Source organism: Parus major, chromosome 3 (assembly GCF_001522545.3).
Source record: "Parus major isolate Abel chromosome 3, Parus_major1.1, whole genome shotgun sequence".
NCBI classification, from domain to species: domain Eukaryota; kingdom Metazoa; phylum Chordata; class Aves; order Passeriformes; family Paridae; genus Parus; species Parus major.
Genome location: NC_031770.1, coordinates 1,536,692 through 1,555,197, shown reverse-complemented (window position 1 = coordinate 1,555,197; position 18,506 = coordinate 1,536,692). Strand labels below are relative to the sequence as shown.

Below are 18,506 nucleotides of genomic sequence, written 5' to 3'. Positions count from 1 at the left end.
ACACTAGCACGGGTGGTTAAACAAGTTTGTCTCTTCTGACAGTGTCTCCCCTCTGTTTCTTTTTTCAGACTCGGGAAGGTTTTTGCATCATGTTTTGGTTAAAACTTCCATTCCCATGGGAGGAAGGCGCTGGCTGACTCCACTTCCCGCCCCAGGGGGATGTGCCTGCGGTGATCGGCGCGATGCCCAAGGAACAGCATCGGGATGGGGACGGCGCCTCACCCTTCCCCGGCCCCGCAGTGCGGAGGAGCCCAGGATGCCTCGGGATCCTTCGGTCACATCCCGGGTGAGAGAAGCCGGCCTAGGGCGGAGCGGTGCCCTGCGCCATCCGTACCCGGGAGCCCGGCCATCCCCTTCTCTTTATGGAGATCGCTGTTTAAAACAACAAAAACGAGAGAGAATGACTCAGCCCTGGCAGAGGAGAGCGGTGAATCACGCCACCGCTCTCAGGCTGTCTGTCACGGGGGGATGGAGGGTCCCCGGGCCGTGCCCGTCTCCTTCGCCGCCCCACCCGCGTTTCTCCGCGCTGAACTTTACTCGACTTCTCAGCCCCGCTCCGCCAGCCCTCGGGCCTGCCCCACCTGATGCATATTCATGAGGGGCCACGCCCGATCCCGCCTCTCATTGGCTGCTCCTCGTTCTCTCCCGCTCCCATTGGCCGGCGCCGCCGCCGCTCCGGGCGGGGGGCGGGGCGGACGCGCCCGCGCCTCCCGGGCGGTGACTCACAGGGCGTGGAGTGCGGGTCCCGCAGCGGTGGCGGCAGCGCAGCCCGCGCCTCCCCCCGCACCCGCACCGCTCATTGTTCCGCCCGCTCCAGGCACCATGGACGAGCTGGACCAGTCACCCCTGGTCTCCTCCTCCTCCGGGCCAGCCCGGCCGCAGCAGCCACAGTTTAACTACCAGTTCGTGCTCGACGACGAGAAGGAGGAGGAGGAAGAGGAGGAAGAGGAAGACGAGGACGAAGACTTCGACGAGCAGCTGGAGGTGATGGAGAGGAAGCCTGCCCCGGCTCCCGCCGCAGCCCCGCAGGAGCGGCCGCCGCAGCTGCTGGACCTCGGTGGCCCCACCGAGCCGCCCCGCCCCGCTGCTCCGGAGCCGCCGCAGCCCGACTGGAGCCCTCGGGGAGCTGTGTCCTCTTCCTCCTCCTCCGCCACCACGCCGTCCCCCGCGCAGGAGCAGCCCCCGGCCCCCGCCCGGCCCGCGCAGCCCCAGCCGCCCAAGCCCGAGCCTGCTGTTGCCCCCCGGAGCAGAGGGTCCTCCTCTGGCTCAGCTGGTGAGTGCTCCCGCCCCGGGCCCGGGGAGGGCGGCGGCCGTCCGGGAGAGCCTCCGACCGAGCCGCCCCGGTTCTCGAGCCCCGCTGCCCCGCCGGGAGGTTCCCTTTGTCTGCCGGCCCTCGGCCGCCTCCTGCGGCATCGCTCCCTCCCCTCAGCCGCGCTCGGGCGCGGCCCCGCTCCCCGCGGCCCCGCCGCAGCTCATGCTGGAGAAAGCGCTCCCCCTCCCCTTTCTTTCTTTTTTTCTAATTTTTTTTTTATTGTAATTTCTTCTCTTTCCCTCCTCCTCCCCTCTGTGTTATGCTAATGGCGGGAGGGGGAAGCGCCGCCCCGGCCGCCGCCTCGCACATGGGCCGCCCGGGGGCGAGGCCGCCGCCGCCGCCGCCTGGCAACGGCCGCGTCGCGGGGGGAGCGGGGGGCGAGCCCGGGCTACCGGCCGAGGCCAGAGAGACCGGCCGTGTCCGAGGTACCGACTGAGCCCCCTGGGGACGGCCCTGCCCGGGGTACCGGCAGATCCCGAGGGGCCGGCCGCGACGTCCTCGAGGCTCCGGCCGGTTCTCTCCCGGCGCAGAGCCCTCCCTCGCCGCATTGTCCCGGGCACGGTTCTCCCCGGGGCGGCCCGGCACTGCGGGTTTGGGTGTGGGAGCGCGGAGGAGGAGGGAAACATAAGATACTTGTAATCTTACTCATGTTTAACACAGCGCCTGGAGGGAGGGGCGAGGCGATGGACTGCGGAGCCGCCGGCCCTCCACCTGGCCGGCACAACCCTGCGGCCCGCAGCCTGCGTGGGGACGCCGCGCCCCGGCCGCGGACTGCGGGGCTGAGCCCCCGGGAGGGAACCGGTGACCTAGGGAGGAATGTGTGCTAGCACAAAGGGCGACCAGGCTCGCTGCTTTAGGTGTGGCAGTCCTGGAGAAGAATGTCAGCCTCGCGTCCTGGATGGCCGCGGTTTAGCCACGGCTGTCACCTGGGGCTTCTCCAAGGCGTCGCCCCGTAATGTGGGGGTTCGCCGGAGCACAGGGCTGTGGAGCGGAGGGCGTCACCCCCCAACAATTGCTGGTGCTGCCCGAGCGCCAGGGCCCTTCTCGGGTCTAATCCGGGAGCTGACCCGCGTGACTAATGCCTTGCATGCGGATTGCGAGTGTGCTTTGGCTCCACTTCTTAATTCAAAGTACAAGAGCTGACTTGAGGCCACTAAAACAGTGAAAAGGAACAAATTCAAGTGCCTTGAGATCATCACGGTGTGTGCTTATCTTCATTGCTGTTGTGGTGTTGGTATGTTGTAAAGATGCAGGATTTCAGTAATAACTAAACACCACAGTATGGAGGGGCATGATACTTAAGATCTAATTTAAAAAATCTGGAACAATAATTTTTAAAGAGGCTTTTTAAAACCTGGATTTGTTTTTTTTCAGGGGAAGTTTCACAATGCATTTTATTTGCATGTGTGACAGGACTTTATAGTTACTTGTGCTGTTGTCTTTAACGAAGCCTACTTTGTTTTGTTCTTCTGGAAGCTCTCTGTGTAGCAATATGCCAAGGAGATTAATTTTTTTTTTGTTTCCACCATTTGGAGGGCAGATGATGACAAAAGCCTGCAACAGACTGGAGAGGAGGGATTCTATATGATGGATGAACAGAATTTTTTCTAGGCGTGTTCTCTTGAGTGGAGCTCTGGATGGTTTAAACAGAACTGAATGGAAGAAATAGGATCTACCAAATCATGTTGCTTTGAAAAGGAGGGATGAAAGTGTGCTTTCTGGAAGGGATTTGTTTGTTTTTTTCTCTTTGACCCCTGAAGGATAAGGCAAAAAGAGCACAGTAATTCCTGAAATAGTTCTGTTTTAGAGACCTAACTGTGAGAATTGCGTAGTACAGCTGAGAAGTGGCATCAAAGAGTTATTTTAATTTGTCAGTGATGATTAATTTAGGGCTCTGAAGTAAGGACTGGCATCTGGGGGAGGCCTGGTTTCCAAAGACAAGGTGTTGTAACACAATGCTCATCTAATGATGAGTTGAAATATTAGAAGCTCTGTACTTGAAACTCCTAGATGAGAACAAATTATGCTGATAAAAGCATTGCCAGGTTATCTCATGAGTACTTCGGCCTTCTCAGATACAGGAGCACTTAGTTTCCATCATCTTAAATATCCATTTAAACATCAAATATTTGTTAACTTTACATTTAGCAGAGGGTGTTAAAACTCTCTGGGTTAAGATATTTGACTTGGCTTCAAATGAGTTCACTCTCAGTCGTTCTGGGAGACTGGCAAAATGAATTTGCTGCCTGCAACTGGTGGCAGGGTGACCATGGCAGGGACAGCCACATGGCCCTGTGGTTTGCTCTCTGCAGAGTTGTGGTTTCACTTACTTTGAGCTCTGCTGTTTGAATTTAAGGTGTAACTGAAGAATTACAATTCACCATCTAGAAATTTGGGAAAAAAAACCTCTTTATGTTTTTGATCTATGAGGATTTGAGGCAAAAAACTTTGAAATTCTGTTTCCAGGAGTAGAGTATGACCTGTAGCAAGTATGCAGAGAATAGTAGGGTTTCTTTTATCTGCAACAATTGGCCGTGGTGCTGCCTTTTGTCAGTGGAACAATAGCAAAAATGTATTGCCTGCTTGATGGCCCATTGAAATGGATTTTATGTATATATGGAGGTGTTTTTTACAAAGACAACCTTTGTAATTGCTTTGGGTTGCACACTTAAGAGTATTCGGTATCATTGTGACATAATTATATGTAATGCAAGTCTCTGGCAGGGTAACAGCAGCCTACCTTGTGAAGAGCTAATATAAATATTTGCAGGAGGAGAAAACAAGCAGGAGCTCTGCAGTCAAACTTGGGCTCTCCTGAACAATTACTGGGGGGTTTGTGCTTGCTGTTTTGTTAGTAGCAGAAACTACAGCTCTGCTTAAATCTTTTGGTTACCTGAATTTACATAGGGTGCAAACAAAAAAAAGTCAGTTTGGGGTAGTTATACAAGGCCAAAGTAATATCCCCTTTTTTTTGGCTAGCTGCCCAAAGTAAGCATAACTAGTGTACTACAATGAGTAGATACCACTTTTCTTCTTCAAGCTCTAGATTCTGCAGCAAAAGGAGGGTCATATATCACTTTCCTGGAAGAGGTTGGTGTGTTTTGAAGATAAACTGCACTTACCAGAAGCCTGGACACAAAATCCACCAGACTGGCCCTAGGCCAGCATGCAGAGAGAATAAAGATGTTTCCTTGTGTGTCTGTTGCCTTCAGCTGACCTGGGTTAAATACATATGCAAACGTTGTGAGGGGCCAGTTTATTAATTAGTCTTGCTTTTCCATGTGATTATATGGGATTTTTTTCTTTAATTCATCCATGCTGAGGAGAGGTTTCAGGAAGGTTTGCCAGACAGTGTCAAGCAGAGGTCAGCAGAGCTGCCTGGAGCTGTCCCTGGCCTGGCTGAGCCCAGCCGCAGGAGGTGCTGAATAAATGCAGATCTATACTTGCTTCTGCTCACCCCAGCGAGTGAACCTTTTACCCTGCACATCCTGCATTTGCATTTTAGACTAATTCTAAACCAGCACATTTGCTCCTCAGATTTTTCTCTGTTGTGCTGCTGTGTCTGCATGGGCTGCTCCAGAGGAGTTGTGTGCATTTTAAGGACGGGATGCAGCATGACTTGGAAAAGCAGAGCTGTCCTTGAATGCTATCACTGGTGACTTTCATTTACACCCTTCATTTAATAAAATATATACCCACTGATCTTCAGTGTTTCTCTGAGGTGAGAGACACTTTCTCTTCCCAAGTATAGTCAGCAAAGCTCTAAGGGAGGTGTTCAGAACCTGGATTATCTAACATGGAATGTGGTTTTTTTTATTCTGTTGTAAAGCGGAGAATAATCAGCAATTTGGCTGGTATAGTAAACCTTCATTTTCATATTTCAGTGTTCCCATCTTGGTGAGCTCAACAAAAGCTTGTTGTATTCATTGTCATGTGCAGTGTCTAGCACTGGGGCCTGTTTCTGTAACTGAGCTGGTATAAGAGCTTCAGAAGCCAAACAGCCCTGGCTTCTGGTAAGCAGAAGTGCAAGGATAGTCCTGCCGAGTTGGATGGTATGTTTGTTTTATGTGTGTATCCCTGCTTTCCAGGATAAAACCACACTGCTTCCTCCTGCCCTATAATGATGGAGCCCTCAGGGAAGTTTTGAATTGCACTGGGAGTTTTCCCCTTGGAGGTGAAATCCTACAAACCACAAGTTAGAAGACAGTGAGGAGCCACAGTTTGTTTGCCCTCTTTCCCCATCTTCCCAGCCTGTACTTAAGGAAGCTTGGGACATGGCTATGGAGTGACCACTGCCTTGTCCACCTTGTTGCATCACCACTGGTGGCCACAAAACCTCTTTCTTATCTCACAGATAACCACAAACAGCAGCACTCACAGGAAGTTGAGGGGAGTGTTCAGACTCCCAGTCAGAGGTTTTTTCGAATTTGCTGGGAAAGCAGATGTTTTCATTTTCCTTCCTCTTCCTGCAGTGCTTTGGAGAGCACTCAGTCCAAGAGCCTGGCTACTTAGCAGGAGGCACTTAGGCATCAGTCTTCTTAACCCTGGAGCCCAGTGTTTCCGTGCTGCTGGAATTCTGGGGGGCTCTGATGGTGGCCACACAATTTTTTGGGGGGATTTTGAGGCTTTGTGTGCCTGTTTCCATGTCCATTCTGCCACACCCAGCTGCTTGATGGCTCTCTGATCCGCCTGGCCTTTGTGTGCTGGGAAGGAACAAAGGGTGGTTAACCTTCAACTGGAGCACTTGGTGTGCTGGAGTTCTTTTTCTTTATTTTCTGTTAATATTTTGACAGAAGCTTCTTTTTTTCTTTTATTTGTGCTGGCAGGTTTCTATAGTAACTACCAAAGTCAGATAGAAAAATTAGCGAAGCATAATTCAATCTGAGAATGTCCTTTGGGGTCTAGTTTGGAGGCAAGGAAATAGTTCTTGGTCATTTATTGGCTAGAAAATGGAAAGCAACTTGAATCTTACAGGTAGATTGTCTTGAGATATTCAGAAATGCTTCTACATAAAGTAGGAGGTAAATTGTGTAACTATCAAGCTGCTTTAGAAATGAAATTTTTTTAAAAAAAAGATCTATTATTGCCAAGTAAAAATTGTGAACTGTGAGACCTCAGTAGAAAAGTGATGTTTTAATGCAGTTTTTCAAAAAATTTCTTTGTGTATGATCTAAAATAGAAATTCCTCCTGTGTATGCTTTGGAAACACTGCATAATATTTTCTACTTATTCTGCAGTCTCAGTTTTTAGGGCAGCCAGCACTGAGATCCTGCACTCCAGACAGATGACACATACTTGGTGGATGGCTTTTTAAATTGGTCTTTCCATCAATAAGAACTATTACAACAGCAATAAAATAATGACCTTATTAATATTCACAAAGTCTGAGAAAATCAAATTATCTCAGTGGAATGTTTTTTGTCTTTCAAATGGCAATAATCAATCTGCTGCCAACTGTAGCTGTCAAAATACGAGATTTTAAGTTAGGTTAGAGTTTATGGTTTTAAATTACTGCTTTCCCCTATGATTTTAATGGGTTTGTCTCAATTTGTTGCTTTCTGATGTATAAAGAAAAAATACTTTGCATTTTATATCCCCTCTTAGTGTAGAAGTATTGGGAATAACAGTGTGACCCTCCATGGTTTTCCTGGGAGAGTTGCTTTGTGTCTGAGAAGATACTCCCAGCTTCTACTGGCAGCTTTTTAATGAACAGGGCAATCATGTCATCAACTTCATCAACTGGGGGACAGCATGTTAGTTAAGATGTCTTCAAATAAGATACAAGACTGAGATAAATATAAACTTTCCTGTTGCCAGTTAAAAATGTTCTCAGTCTGTCAAAATCCTCCTGCTTATCCAGTCAGCGCTGGTTTGTGACAGTTTTCCTTGAACCCTGCTGTCCCCCCTTTTCTGACAGGAGAGAAAATTCCTTAATGCCTGTCGCTCTGTGTCCCCTGTGTGTGCCAAGGAAAACAGACGAAAGAGCATGTGTGAGGCCTTGCAAAGCAGCTTGGAGCTCAGAACAGACGGGAACAAACGGGGAGAAAAATGTCACTGGTGGCAGAGAGGCTCCTTCTTTCGTGGGCTTCAGCCAGGTCTGCTGGGGGTACCTTCAGCCTGCTCAGGGGGATGGATTTAGAACACTTTAAACTAAAGTTTTCTTTAAAATACCACACTGTTAGACAGGAAAATTTGATTTTCTCTGTGTATTCTGTTTTGAATGAGAAAAAAATTGAAATGGTTGGGCAATACCTGTATTGACCAAAATTACAGTGCTGTGGTAGTGTTGTTGCATGGTTGTCAGGAGGACATCAAGACTCAGAATCTTCACATTGCCTTTTCCCTTTAATTAAAAGATATTCTACAGCTATTAATGGCTACACCGAGTCCATTGCTCCCTGTTTTTCATCTCTTACCCATCAGACATCTTATGCACCAATTTGTTTTTATTTTGCAGACTGTAAACTCTTATGTCAGAGGCTTGTCACACAAGGTAATGTGCTGGGAAGAGATGCCAAAAGAAATCAGTAGCATCTCATCTCCATTCTTTAAAGATTATTTTGCTAATAAATACATTCTTCTGCAATGATAAGGTTGCTCAGCTAAATACTGCTTAATTTGTTTAATTGTGGGGAAAGCAGGGAAAAATCCATCTGTACAAATCAGTGAAAGGGAATCTTATGATTGGTATAATCTCTAAAATTAAATTGGATAATGTCTGCATAATGATAGGATTTGCATGGCTCTGTAGACCTCCTGCCTTTGAATAAGTTCTGATGTAATTACTATATTTTTCTGCTTTGTGGCACTGCCAGAACTCAAATTTCTTGTTATTTCAACGTATGGTTAAAGAGTCTGGGTCTTAAGGAAGAGTTACTTAGGTTTTAGAGGAATTATGAAGTATTTTTTTGGTTACAAATGTTGCCCAAGACCGAATAGTTGGATTTAAAGCTGTGTTTAGCTGGACACACGTGTTTGCATTTGGCTAGATTGTTTCTTTCTGCTTCTCTTTAATCAAAGCTATTGAAACAGTATAAATTGGTGGCTGCAAATGCTGAATCTGGGAACGTTCATATTTTAGATTGTTCTAAATTAAGCTTTATCTTTGCAATTAAATAGGTTTGATTTTTATATTAAATGCAGTTGTGATTGTGAAGTGGGCATTTCAGGCCATCAGAGGTGGCTGTGAACAGTTGGGGTTAATTGTGGCCACCTGACTTCTACAAAGGGAGGCTTTGCCCACCACCTGATGCTACTTTGGGTAATAAACAGAATTTCTGTGATTGGGCAGCTGCTCCAGCCAAGGTGTGTGGTACTCAGCTGTGCCATTTACTCCTCCTGAGCTTTGGGTCGTGCTCAGGAGCAGAACAGTTTTCTCTTTGTTCCTGAGAGAATTTCATTTCCTCCTGGTGAGCTCCTGCGGATTGCTGGGCTGGGATAGGTACGTGCGTCCTGTTTCTGGGAATTCTGTGTGTACGTGGTGGGAGAGGAGTGAAAAGTTGCTTTGGAGCTGAACCCTGAGACTTTCTTCTTTGTTTGTTTAGTTTTGCTAACAAAAGATGCCCCATAAAATCCTGTCCCTGCTCTGAGGGGATGGGGTGACACTCAGTGGCATTATGGAACAGAACATTTTCACTCTCTGAAATGCTTTGGATCCTGTCCCTGGTGTTGCTGGTCAAAAGAGTGAGGGGAGAGTGGCAGCTGTGTCTGCAGTATTTAATGGCCTTTTAGAAACATCTTCCTTGTGGGTTCTTAATTTGGCAGCCTGGGAATTGTAACAGGGAATGTTGTGCTAGAGCCAGGGCTAATGTCTCTTCCTTGCAATCCCTCTGCTCCTGCTTTGCTTGGCACTTGGCTATTGCAAGGGAGTGGAAATGCCTTTCTTTTCACTAAATAGCTGATCAAAAGGAGAAGAAATAGCACATAGCTCACCTCTGTCCATGCTTTACAGCCTCTGTGTTGCTGGGAAGCTTGCCTCAAGTGGAGCTATTTTAAAAGAGGAGAAGCTGTGAAACTGGACCATGTAAAAAGTATATTGAAAAAACTTGCCTAAACCGGTTTGGATACAGATTTCTGCTTAGACAACAAGAAAATGTTATTTGCTGGAGAATTGTTTGCAGAAACTGAGTATTTAAAATGCTCTTTTTGAACTTGTTTTCTTCATGCATTTTGAGTAGTGCAGAACTCTCCCTGCAGGTGATGCATGATTCCACTTTGCAGTAATTGCCATGAAGGCCTGAAACAACCCCACAGCTGGGCTCGTTAATGATCAAAGGTCTTTGTTCCTTTTGTGATCCCAGCTGAGAAGCCCTCAGGATGTCCAAAATGGAGCTCCTTTTACCCCCTTAAATCTTCAACAACTCCCATCTTCTGTAGCAGCTGGCACACTTTCCTCCCAATATTTCCAAATAGTTTCCTAAACTGGAAACTTCTCTTTAAAAACTTAGACCTGTAACTAAAAGGAGCCAAAGGGGAAAACTAATTATTTTCTGTGGCTCTGCAGCCTGATCTAATGATGTGAGAAGGTTCTATTAATAGTTAAAGTTCTTAATCTTGAGTGGTTTAAATATTTGGCGAAATCCCGTATTTAGAACAATCGCATCATAACAGGAGATGATTTAAATGGAGTTTGTGTAGGCAGCCTCTTTTCTCAGGAAATTCTTGTGAAGTTGTGTGCCCTTGTTTTGTACTGCAGTAGGAAATTAGGCATCCAAGAACTTGAAATAATTAACTTTTAAATGGCCACATGTGTTGCTAAACAGCTTGAGACAGAAGTGCTGCTGGGGCAGCCTCCACTGTGGGCACATGAACAACTTGGTGCATTGAAAGAACAATTTCTCTTTGAGCTCTGCCCTAGAGGGGTTGCTGCAAATGGAACTTTTACACGATGTGTGAGTCATGTCACAGATGCCATTCCTCAGAGTATTAATTTTACCCTGTTTTCCTTTATTGTTAAATATTTATGTTAACAGGAGAGGCCTTTCACAATGTCCCACTGTGGGAGGTCAGGAAGGTAAAAGCAGTCCTTGGCCTGTTAGTTTGGTATCTTGCTCATTTCCTAAGCTTGCAAAGGTGAAATGGATTCTTGAAGTCTCCATTTTTGCTAATTTTGTTTTAAGACTAGCACGAATTTTCCAGCAAACTAATCCAGGAAGTGGTTTTTAAGCTCTGAAGGCTGAAACTGCCATCTAACAGCCTAATGCAAAACTGAAAAAGCTGCCAAAGCTAAACTGGGCATCAGGTGAAGTTTGCTCGGTATTTCTGTGGGTTTTGTCTGTTTTAATGCTGAGCTCATACACAGAAATAAGGAGAGCAGCAGAACAATGAAGCCACTTTAGGCCAGTCCTGCTGCTGCAGATTGGAAGGAGGCACATGGGAGCAGATGGAAGGGTCCTTCACTTACACAAACCCAGTGATGAGGGATAGGAATTGTTCTGGCTCAGTTCTTATTTTCTCTGACTAGACTGAAGTCCTCTGCTTTCCTTTGGCAAGTGTTTTTTGTGGGAAGAAAAAAGGCTCTTTTCTCATAATTTGCTTTTCTTGGCATTGTCAGTGTACTACTTAATTTTAAACGTTTTTCTCCTTTTCTCTGGAAACCTTTGCAGATAACGTTCATTAGTCGTGTGAGAAATCTCCTTTTATTTCTCTACTTTTTATCTGAAATTTTGGTATTTAAATGTTAAGTTTTATGCTGGTAATATCAGCATCTTGTAACATCAGCAGTTAGTGGGAAATCAGCAAAAATTAAAATGAGGGTTTAAAATTACACGTCTTTGTCATGCTGGTGTCAGGGTTCTTTATTTTTAAACAAAACTGAAATCTGATTTTCGTTGGGGGATGTTATGTTTTAGCTGAAATCATAATGCAGTTTTAAAATATGAGATTCCACGCTAATGAAAGAAGTGACAGGGCTATTTGTGGGTGATTTGTTCTTCGGTTTGGGGTTTTTTTTTTTAGGGAATATTACATTTTCAGAAATCCAATTTAAAGTTTACAGAATGTTTCTGGTTAAAAACAGGAATGCAGTCAGGCTGAGTCTCTAAAGTTCTCTTTAAAAGCCATCAGTTGGAGTGCTTTAGTAACTCATATAAAGTGGTGCCACTCATAAATAAGAGGTCAGCCTTTGTCTTGGCTGCAATGCTGAAAGTACTTTACTAACTTGAATCATTATGGATTTTTGGCTGCAAAAGACTTGGAATAAAAACTTTTTTCATGGAGATTGTGTTCATTTCGAGATCTCATTCTTCTGTGTTTCATGAAACAAAATCTGCCTTCTGATGGAAGTGTTCACTGAGTTGATCTTACTGAAGGAGTTTTAGTTATGATTTGTAAAAAGTTATTTGTAAGAAGATCACTTAGATTTTTTCTGTATATATTAGAGTGAAACTTTGTTGTCGTGAAACTCACTTTGTCAGTTAAGGTGTTTTGAATATCTGCTTTTGCTTGACAATATTGTTGCTCAGAGCTTGATGTATTCTGTTTTGGTTTTTTTTTTACTTAATTCTGTTGTGTTGCTTGTTTGGGTGTTTGTTTTTATCACCTGATTTCTGCCATTGAGATGCAAATAGGAGAAGCCACCCCTGGTGATGGATCCTAGAAGTGTCCTACTTACCCACAGAGCTGTGTTTCTGAGAGGTTTCTACCTCCACATGGGAGGTGGGGATTCTTCAGCAGTGTCACTGCTGGAAAAAATCCCTTTCACCATGTCACTTCAATTGCACTCTGCAGAGAGCGGTGGTTCAGTCAGCACCGATGCTGATGGGGAGTTGTCCTACTCCATTTTCCCTGCTTTCCTGGAGGTGTTACACAGTCCCCCCAAGGGCAGGAAAAAACCCTTGGATCTTTTTCCTTTCAGCAGGAAAAATGCCTTTCTGATGTGGGTGGAGGGGAGAGTGGGTGGTTCTCCTTGGCTGGTTAGGAAACACTGCTTTTATGTAATCTCTTTTCACACTCTAGCCATGTGTGGAAAATAAAGGTTGGGTGTGGACATGATATCCTTCCATTAAGAGAACCTTGGAAATTCAGTGGCTGGCACAGCGATTTTATGGTTCTGTGTTGGGTAAATGGAAGCCAAACCTCAGAAGGAGTTTTTGCCTTGTGCTTTCTTAAGTAAACACTGAAAAATGAGAGTCCATGCTCTTAAACCCAGTACTTTTCCCCAGAAAGTGAAATCTCTCTGTCTGGGGCTGGAAAGCATTCAAAAGGTTTTAAATGTGGAATTTTTGGTAGAGTTTGCAGTTGGCCTTTGGACAGGAAGGGAGCTGCACCTTTCAGGGATGACTTGTGTGTTTTCCCCTTACCCTCTTTGCCCCCCTAGTGGACTCTGCTGTGTTTATTTGCCCTTTCTCCTGCATTTCCAGCACCTCCTCTCCGCTGCCTTGGTGTTGGTTTCCCTGGGAGACCCTTTTCTGTTGGGCTCTCAGGGTCTCTGTTCACACCCTGGCCCCATCAGGGCCATCCTGCTTTTTCTCCTGCCCCCAAAACCCTTCCAGTACATCCGAGCTGTGCTGCTCTGGGATGATCTGAAGGAGGGAGAGTGTGTGGTTTCAGGAAAGGTGCGGGCTGAGGAGCAGCCTCTGCTCCTGGTGAGCCAGGGGATGTGGAGTCAAGAGCTCCTGGAATAAAGGGCCTGTAGTGGTACTTGGTGGAGCAGTTCTGTGACTCTGTGTCACGTGCCCATCAGTTGTCCTCCAGTGTGGTTTTCGTCCTTAAAAGCTTTGCAACCATTGAACTGTGACACTGCTTTAATGTGCTCTAAATTTGGAATTGAGGTTTCTCTCTATATGGTCCTTAATCGAAAAATGTAATTTTTAGAAAACTGAGCAGAAATCCCTTTGGCCCAGCAGGAATTGAGGACCCTTCTGAATACCAAGTCCTACACTCAACTTTATTTCTTACTCTGTGTTCTGTCATCTTCAGGTGATACTTATAATCCACAAAATACAGCAAGAGATAAATATTCTGTGAATCAAACCCAATTGACTGTAGATTGTGACAGGAAATGCAGGTGGTGAAGAGACTTGATTTTTGGAAGGGATTAACTTGAATAAACCAGACAGGTCATGAGTGTCTGCAAGTGGCATTTCTTCTGCACAAGTTGTGGTTTAGTGCCAAAACACAGCTTAGTTTAGTTCCTTGCCTGGGTTATTATGTATGTGCTGCTGAACTACCATATTTCTCACTTCTTGCCTTTCATCTTTTCAAATCAATACCTTCTATTATTCTTTGCTTTTAATATTAGTAAAAAAAACAAGCCAAAAATATCCCACCTCTTTTCCAATACTTGATTTTATCCAGGCAAATACCATAGTTAAAGATTGTTGGTGTCTGTACTGAGAATAAAAATCTGATTTAGGTGCTTTAATATAATTTTTTGCTCTGCTAATGCAATTGATGTAAATTGCAAATATTCTCTAACAGCCTCAATTGGAAAAGTTTATGCACTTCTCAGAATGAAATAAATTTACCTAAATGGTATTATTCTCACATGAGTGTAAAGCTTGCAGACTGTGATGGACCTGGGAAAAACCCTGCTGCTGACACAGAAATCCAGAGAAGAACTGGTTTTGCTTTGCCAGTTTCCTCATGATGGCTGGTATTGCAGCTTGGAGTGGAAATTGGAGAACTGGGTTTGTCTTGGGAGATACTGGGCTTAAAGCAAACACAACAAAGCCAAATACACTGCTTGGATCATGCCAAAAAAGACTTTAAAAATAAAAGCTTCTGCTGGGGGCTTGTCTGTATGATACCAAAAGGAGAAGAGTGAAGGCATAAAGCAGGTGGTATGGCCCAGTGTGGCTGTGTTTGTGGGGCCTTTCGGAGCTTGCTTTAGTCATCTCAACTTTGAGCAGTGTTTGGTTGAGTTTGTTGGGGCTGCTCTCACACAAATGCAGGGTGTGAGGACACCTTGGGTGGGGAGAGCCGAGTAAGGACCATGTGCCACTGGCAATGGCAGGTGTAGCTGCCCAGTGGTGTGCAGGGTCAGGGAATGAAAAGAAGAGCAGCTGCCAAGGTGTGTCTCAGCCTACATTGGTCACTGGCTTGGAGGGTGGAGATCCCTCAGTAAAGATCCCATTGTGAATGGGGAAATCTGGGTGTCGGCTCTGCCGATGGTGTTCCCTGGTTCTCTTGGGCGCTGCCTGTGGATCCCTTGGGTTTATTGGGAACTGACTCCTCGTGCGCTTTCTCCCCTCTTCACCCTGGCCCTTCCTTCTGCTGAGGTTATTTGTTTGTTTTTCAGATGAGACCCTTTTTGCTCTTCCTGCTACACCTGCGCCTCTGATGCACTCCTCTGCAGGCAAGTTCTTTCTGCTCCCCTTTGTCTGAGTACCTCCTGCCTTTCTGACCTCATTAACCCTTTCCCACTAGTCTGCCTCTACTGAAAGTCAGCATGGGTCCAAGAATAGCCTCTGTCGCATTTTTCAGTTTTGACTTTTCGGCTGATCTATTCCAGATTTTAATACACATTCATTTGTTTACGTGGTAAACTGTTTCATAAACAAGATGCAGCCATCTGTGAATTCTTGGACCCTTGATGTAGGAGAGAAGTTGATACTGTTAACAGGTTAACACATCAGAGCATAGTTGCTTTGCTGATTTAGCAGAAAGATTTAATCTATAGTAACTTTCTGCAGTATTTTAAAGAAGTAAAATTTGTACCTGTGGTATTGATTTAGTGGTTTTTATTTGGTACACCATCCACAAATTCCCATTTAAAAAAAATGTGTCAAAAAAAGACTTTGCTGGCACACATTTGTGCAATATGTTTATGCCCAAGCATCCACACACCCCCTCTCTCTGTCTCCCCTTTGCCACCCTCCTGTTCTGGCTTTGTTAATATTGCCCCCCTGTACTTGTCTGGCATCTTCAGCTTTACTGAGATCTTTGCACTGCATAAAGTTGCTGCTTCTTGAGCCTCTTGCTCACTTCTCTCTTAGAAGTGAAGTAGAATAGCTTTAAGTGATTAATGGCTCATAGTATCCATGCTAGACCTTGGAAGAGCTTTTTAGTAGCTAAAATCATGTGAACCTGTTGAAAGTTTGCACTGACTTTGAGAGCACTTGCATTCTCTAACTTTCCTTTCTATCCACGGTCACAGAAAAAGTTATGGACTTGCAGGAGCAGCCAGGTAACACTAAGTCGCTTGGTCAAGAGGATTTTTCTGCAGTCTCGCTTGATCCTGCTCCTTCTCTTCCCTCCTTCTCTCCTCTCTCAGCTGATCCCTTTAAAGAGCACGCAGCCTTTGGTACCCTCTCAGATGGATTTCCTGCAAGAGGCACTTACAAAGAGAGCTCCAGTGAGGTTTATAAAGAACCCATGAAAAATGCCAGAAACCCCTTTCTTGCAGAGGGAAATGATAAAGACATTTCAGACATGAAACACTCACAGGCCCCATTTGCTAAAGAAGAAGCAGCCATTTTATCTCCAGCTAAAGAAAAAACACAGCTAGAGGGCCCTAAAGAATTACCTAACCTGGAGAAAACGCCTGCACAGCAGCTGAAAATGTCTCCAGAATCTCCCCAAGATTTGTTTGAAAGAAACGAGGAAGATGACTCCTTTAACAAAGACAAGTACGGAGGAAGTGGTGATCATGGTGAAAAAGGGGTGCTGAAAGAAGACCCTCTTAGGAGGGAAGAATATGCAGACTTCAAACCATTTGAGCCAATATGGGAAGTCAAAGGTGCTAGTCACGGACTGAGCAGCATGAGAGAGGATGTTGGAAGTAAGATAGACACCAAGCTGGAGAGCAGTTTAGATGACAAATATGGTGTGGGTAAGCTGAATGTGCAGAAGGATTACGAAAGAGAGAGTGAAGGCAGTGCTGAAGAGCCCTCCTTCCCCAGCACCCCAGAAGCTGTAAAAGAACCTTCGCAGACTTACATCACTTGTACTAAATTTGACTCCACTCCAAGTCCTGGTGGTAACAAAGGCAAATCTCTTTCTCCACTAGAGGAAGGCACTTCAGAAAATAGAACAGACGATGAGAAAAAAATTGCAGAACTGAAAGCTCAGACGGGCCCAGAACAAGGTAATTTTGCTGCTGGAGCCACTGGGCAGGAAGGACAGGGAGCTGACCCTGCTAAAGCCCAGGGGGTCCCGCCAGTGCCGCCCGACAGCGCCGCAAACATGCCCGAGGGTCTCACTCCTGACCTGGTGCAGGAGGCGTACGAGATGCACGATGCAGCCTGCACAAAACTGGCTTACGAACCCAAGATTGATTTAGTGCAAACCTCCGAGGCGGCGCAGGAGACGCTGAAACCCGCGGCACAAATCTGCCCCTCCTTTGAGGGCTCGGAAGCCGCTCCATCCCCGATATTGCCAGATATTGTTATGGAAGCTCCGCTAAGCACCGGTGCTGCTGGGGCAGAGGCATCTGCTGTGCAGCTGGAAGCTTCCCCACTAGAAACATTTATGCCCACTGCCAAGTATGAGAATGTAAAAGAGGCTGAAAAACCTCCTGTGTACCAAGAGGCAGTGAAGGTACCACTGACACAGGCCCAGGAAGCAAAGGAGACACTGGCATTTAAACAACCTGATGGTGAGAGTAGCAGCACTCCTGAAGATCTGGAGACTCCTTATATATCTATTGCATGTGACTTAATTAAGGGAACAAAAGTTTCTGGGGAATCTCCTTCTCCATCTTTCACAGAGTATTCAAAGATGCCGGTAACAGAAAGCATTTCTCAGGATGTGCCTGAAGACAAGGAGCTAGATGGAACCCTGTCTCCACAGTTTGGAAAAGCTGGCCTGTTTAATAGCCAGATGATATCTGACTTTGCTGAGGAAGAAAGTGAAGATCCATCTCTCTTTAAAAGTAAATCCACTGAGAGTATTGCCACAGACGAAGAACATGAGGAAGGACTGGTGGATTCAGTAGCTGCCACGGGCAAGCCTTATCTGGAGTCATTCCAACCCGAGCTGGACTCTTCCAAAATTGTTGCTGCTCCACCATCTGAGCCAATAATAGCCAAGGCAGATAAGATTCCTCTTCAAATGGAAGAGCTGGATGCTTTGGCTTATTCAGCTGATGAATCTGTTGCTATGGAACCAAAAACAGGAGATGACAAAGCTCTCTCACCCATGGAGTCTTCCCCAGTCTCAGTGGAAGAAGACTTTGTGATGTTAGGTCATCCTAAAACTATTCCTGAATTTGTGACAGAAGCCGCTGACCGAGAAATAATGCACAAAGGTGAAGGTGAAGACATCAGTAAGGTGATCCAGGGTGAGAAGAGGCAGTTGCCTTGCCCAGAGCTGCCCTGTGATCTATCTGTGAAGAATGTAGAAGTAAAAGCTGAGGAAGATAGCAATGCCTTGAAAAAGTCTTTGGAGGCTGTGGACAGAGAAGTGCCTGAAGTATCCACCATGTCCTTACCAGCCACAGATACCTCACCTTTATCTGCTGAAAAAGAGCTAGTCAGTGTAGTAAAACCAAGAGCTTTTGAGAAGGAAGCTGAGAAAGAAGCTGCTTCTGTTAAAGAAAAGAAAAAACCTACTGCTGTATTTTCAGCAAAGCTGAATAAGTCTTCAGGTAATCCATGTATGCTGTCTTGCAGTTTGCTGGTCTGCATAATTCTTTAGCTAAACTTAAGCATGTCTTGACTTACTCTTTTAAAATCGCTTTCTGTAAACTTCTCTGTAGACCAAGGGTAACAGAAAATGTCGGTGCCTGCACTTGTACCTTTCTCATATTCTGATTGCTTTAGTAGCTTTTTTCTGTTTATCAGGGGTGGACTCAGCATCTCCAGGTTTCTCCTCCAGCTCTTCTGCTTGATGCAGAAATAAGTGGCTGCTCACTGCAGGCCCTTCCATGCCTGTCCACAGGCTGGGCACAGGGTGGCCACCCAAACTCTGAATCTGGGCTGCTGCTTGCTGTGTGCACATGTTTTGAAGAGGCATTTCTTCCTTTTCATTAACAGTTCAGACATCAGTCTGTAAAACTCAGGAAAATACCCCTGCTGCTCCTGTATGTGCCTGGAATCTGGAAAAGAGCCTGTGCATCTCCAGCCTGCCTTAGATAAGGCTGGTGGTTTAAACCAAGTGGAGAACGTGAGTGAGTTTAGTGTGCAGGTTACTGGAGAAGTGCCTGTTAGGAAGTTGAATGTTCTGCAAACACTAAAATTGGCTTATGCACAGCACAGGTATTAATTTCTGTTTCTCTTTTCAGGCAGGGCTTGCACTTCAGCGTAGTTAATTT

General features: G+C 45.8%; 1 protein-coding gene across 5 annotated transcripts in view; it reads left to right on the top strand.

Annotated features, from left to right (window-relative positions):
* The first annotated feature begins 724 nt into the window (after positions 1–724).
* Positions 725–18,506, top strand: part of RTN4 (reticulon 4) — a 40,160-nt gene continuing 22,378 nt past the window's right edge. Inside the window, exons 1-3 of one of the 5 annotated variants that reach the window (XM_015621148.3) lie at positions 725–1,273; positions 14,553–14,609; positions 15,528–17,840. In XM_015621148.3, the coding sequence (XP_015476634.1) occupies positions 823–1,273; positions 14,553–14,609; positions 15,528–17,840 (2,821 nt within the window). In that variant the 5' untranslated portion in view covers positions 725–822. Of the gene's footprint in view, positions 1,274–1,662; positions 1,738–14,552; positions 14,610–15,410; positions 17,841–18,506 lie in introns of those variants that run through there. The other 4 variants (XM_015621147.3, XM_015621149.2, XM_033513162.1 and 1 more) reach the window with 4 other exon arrangements.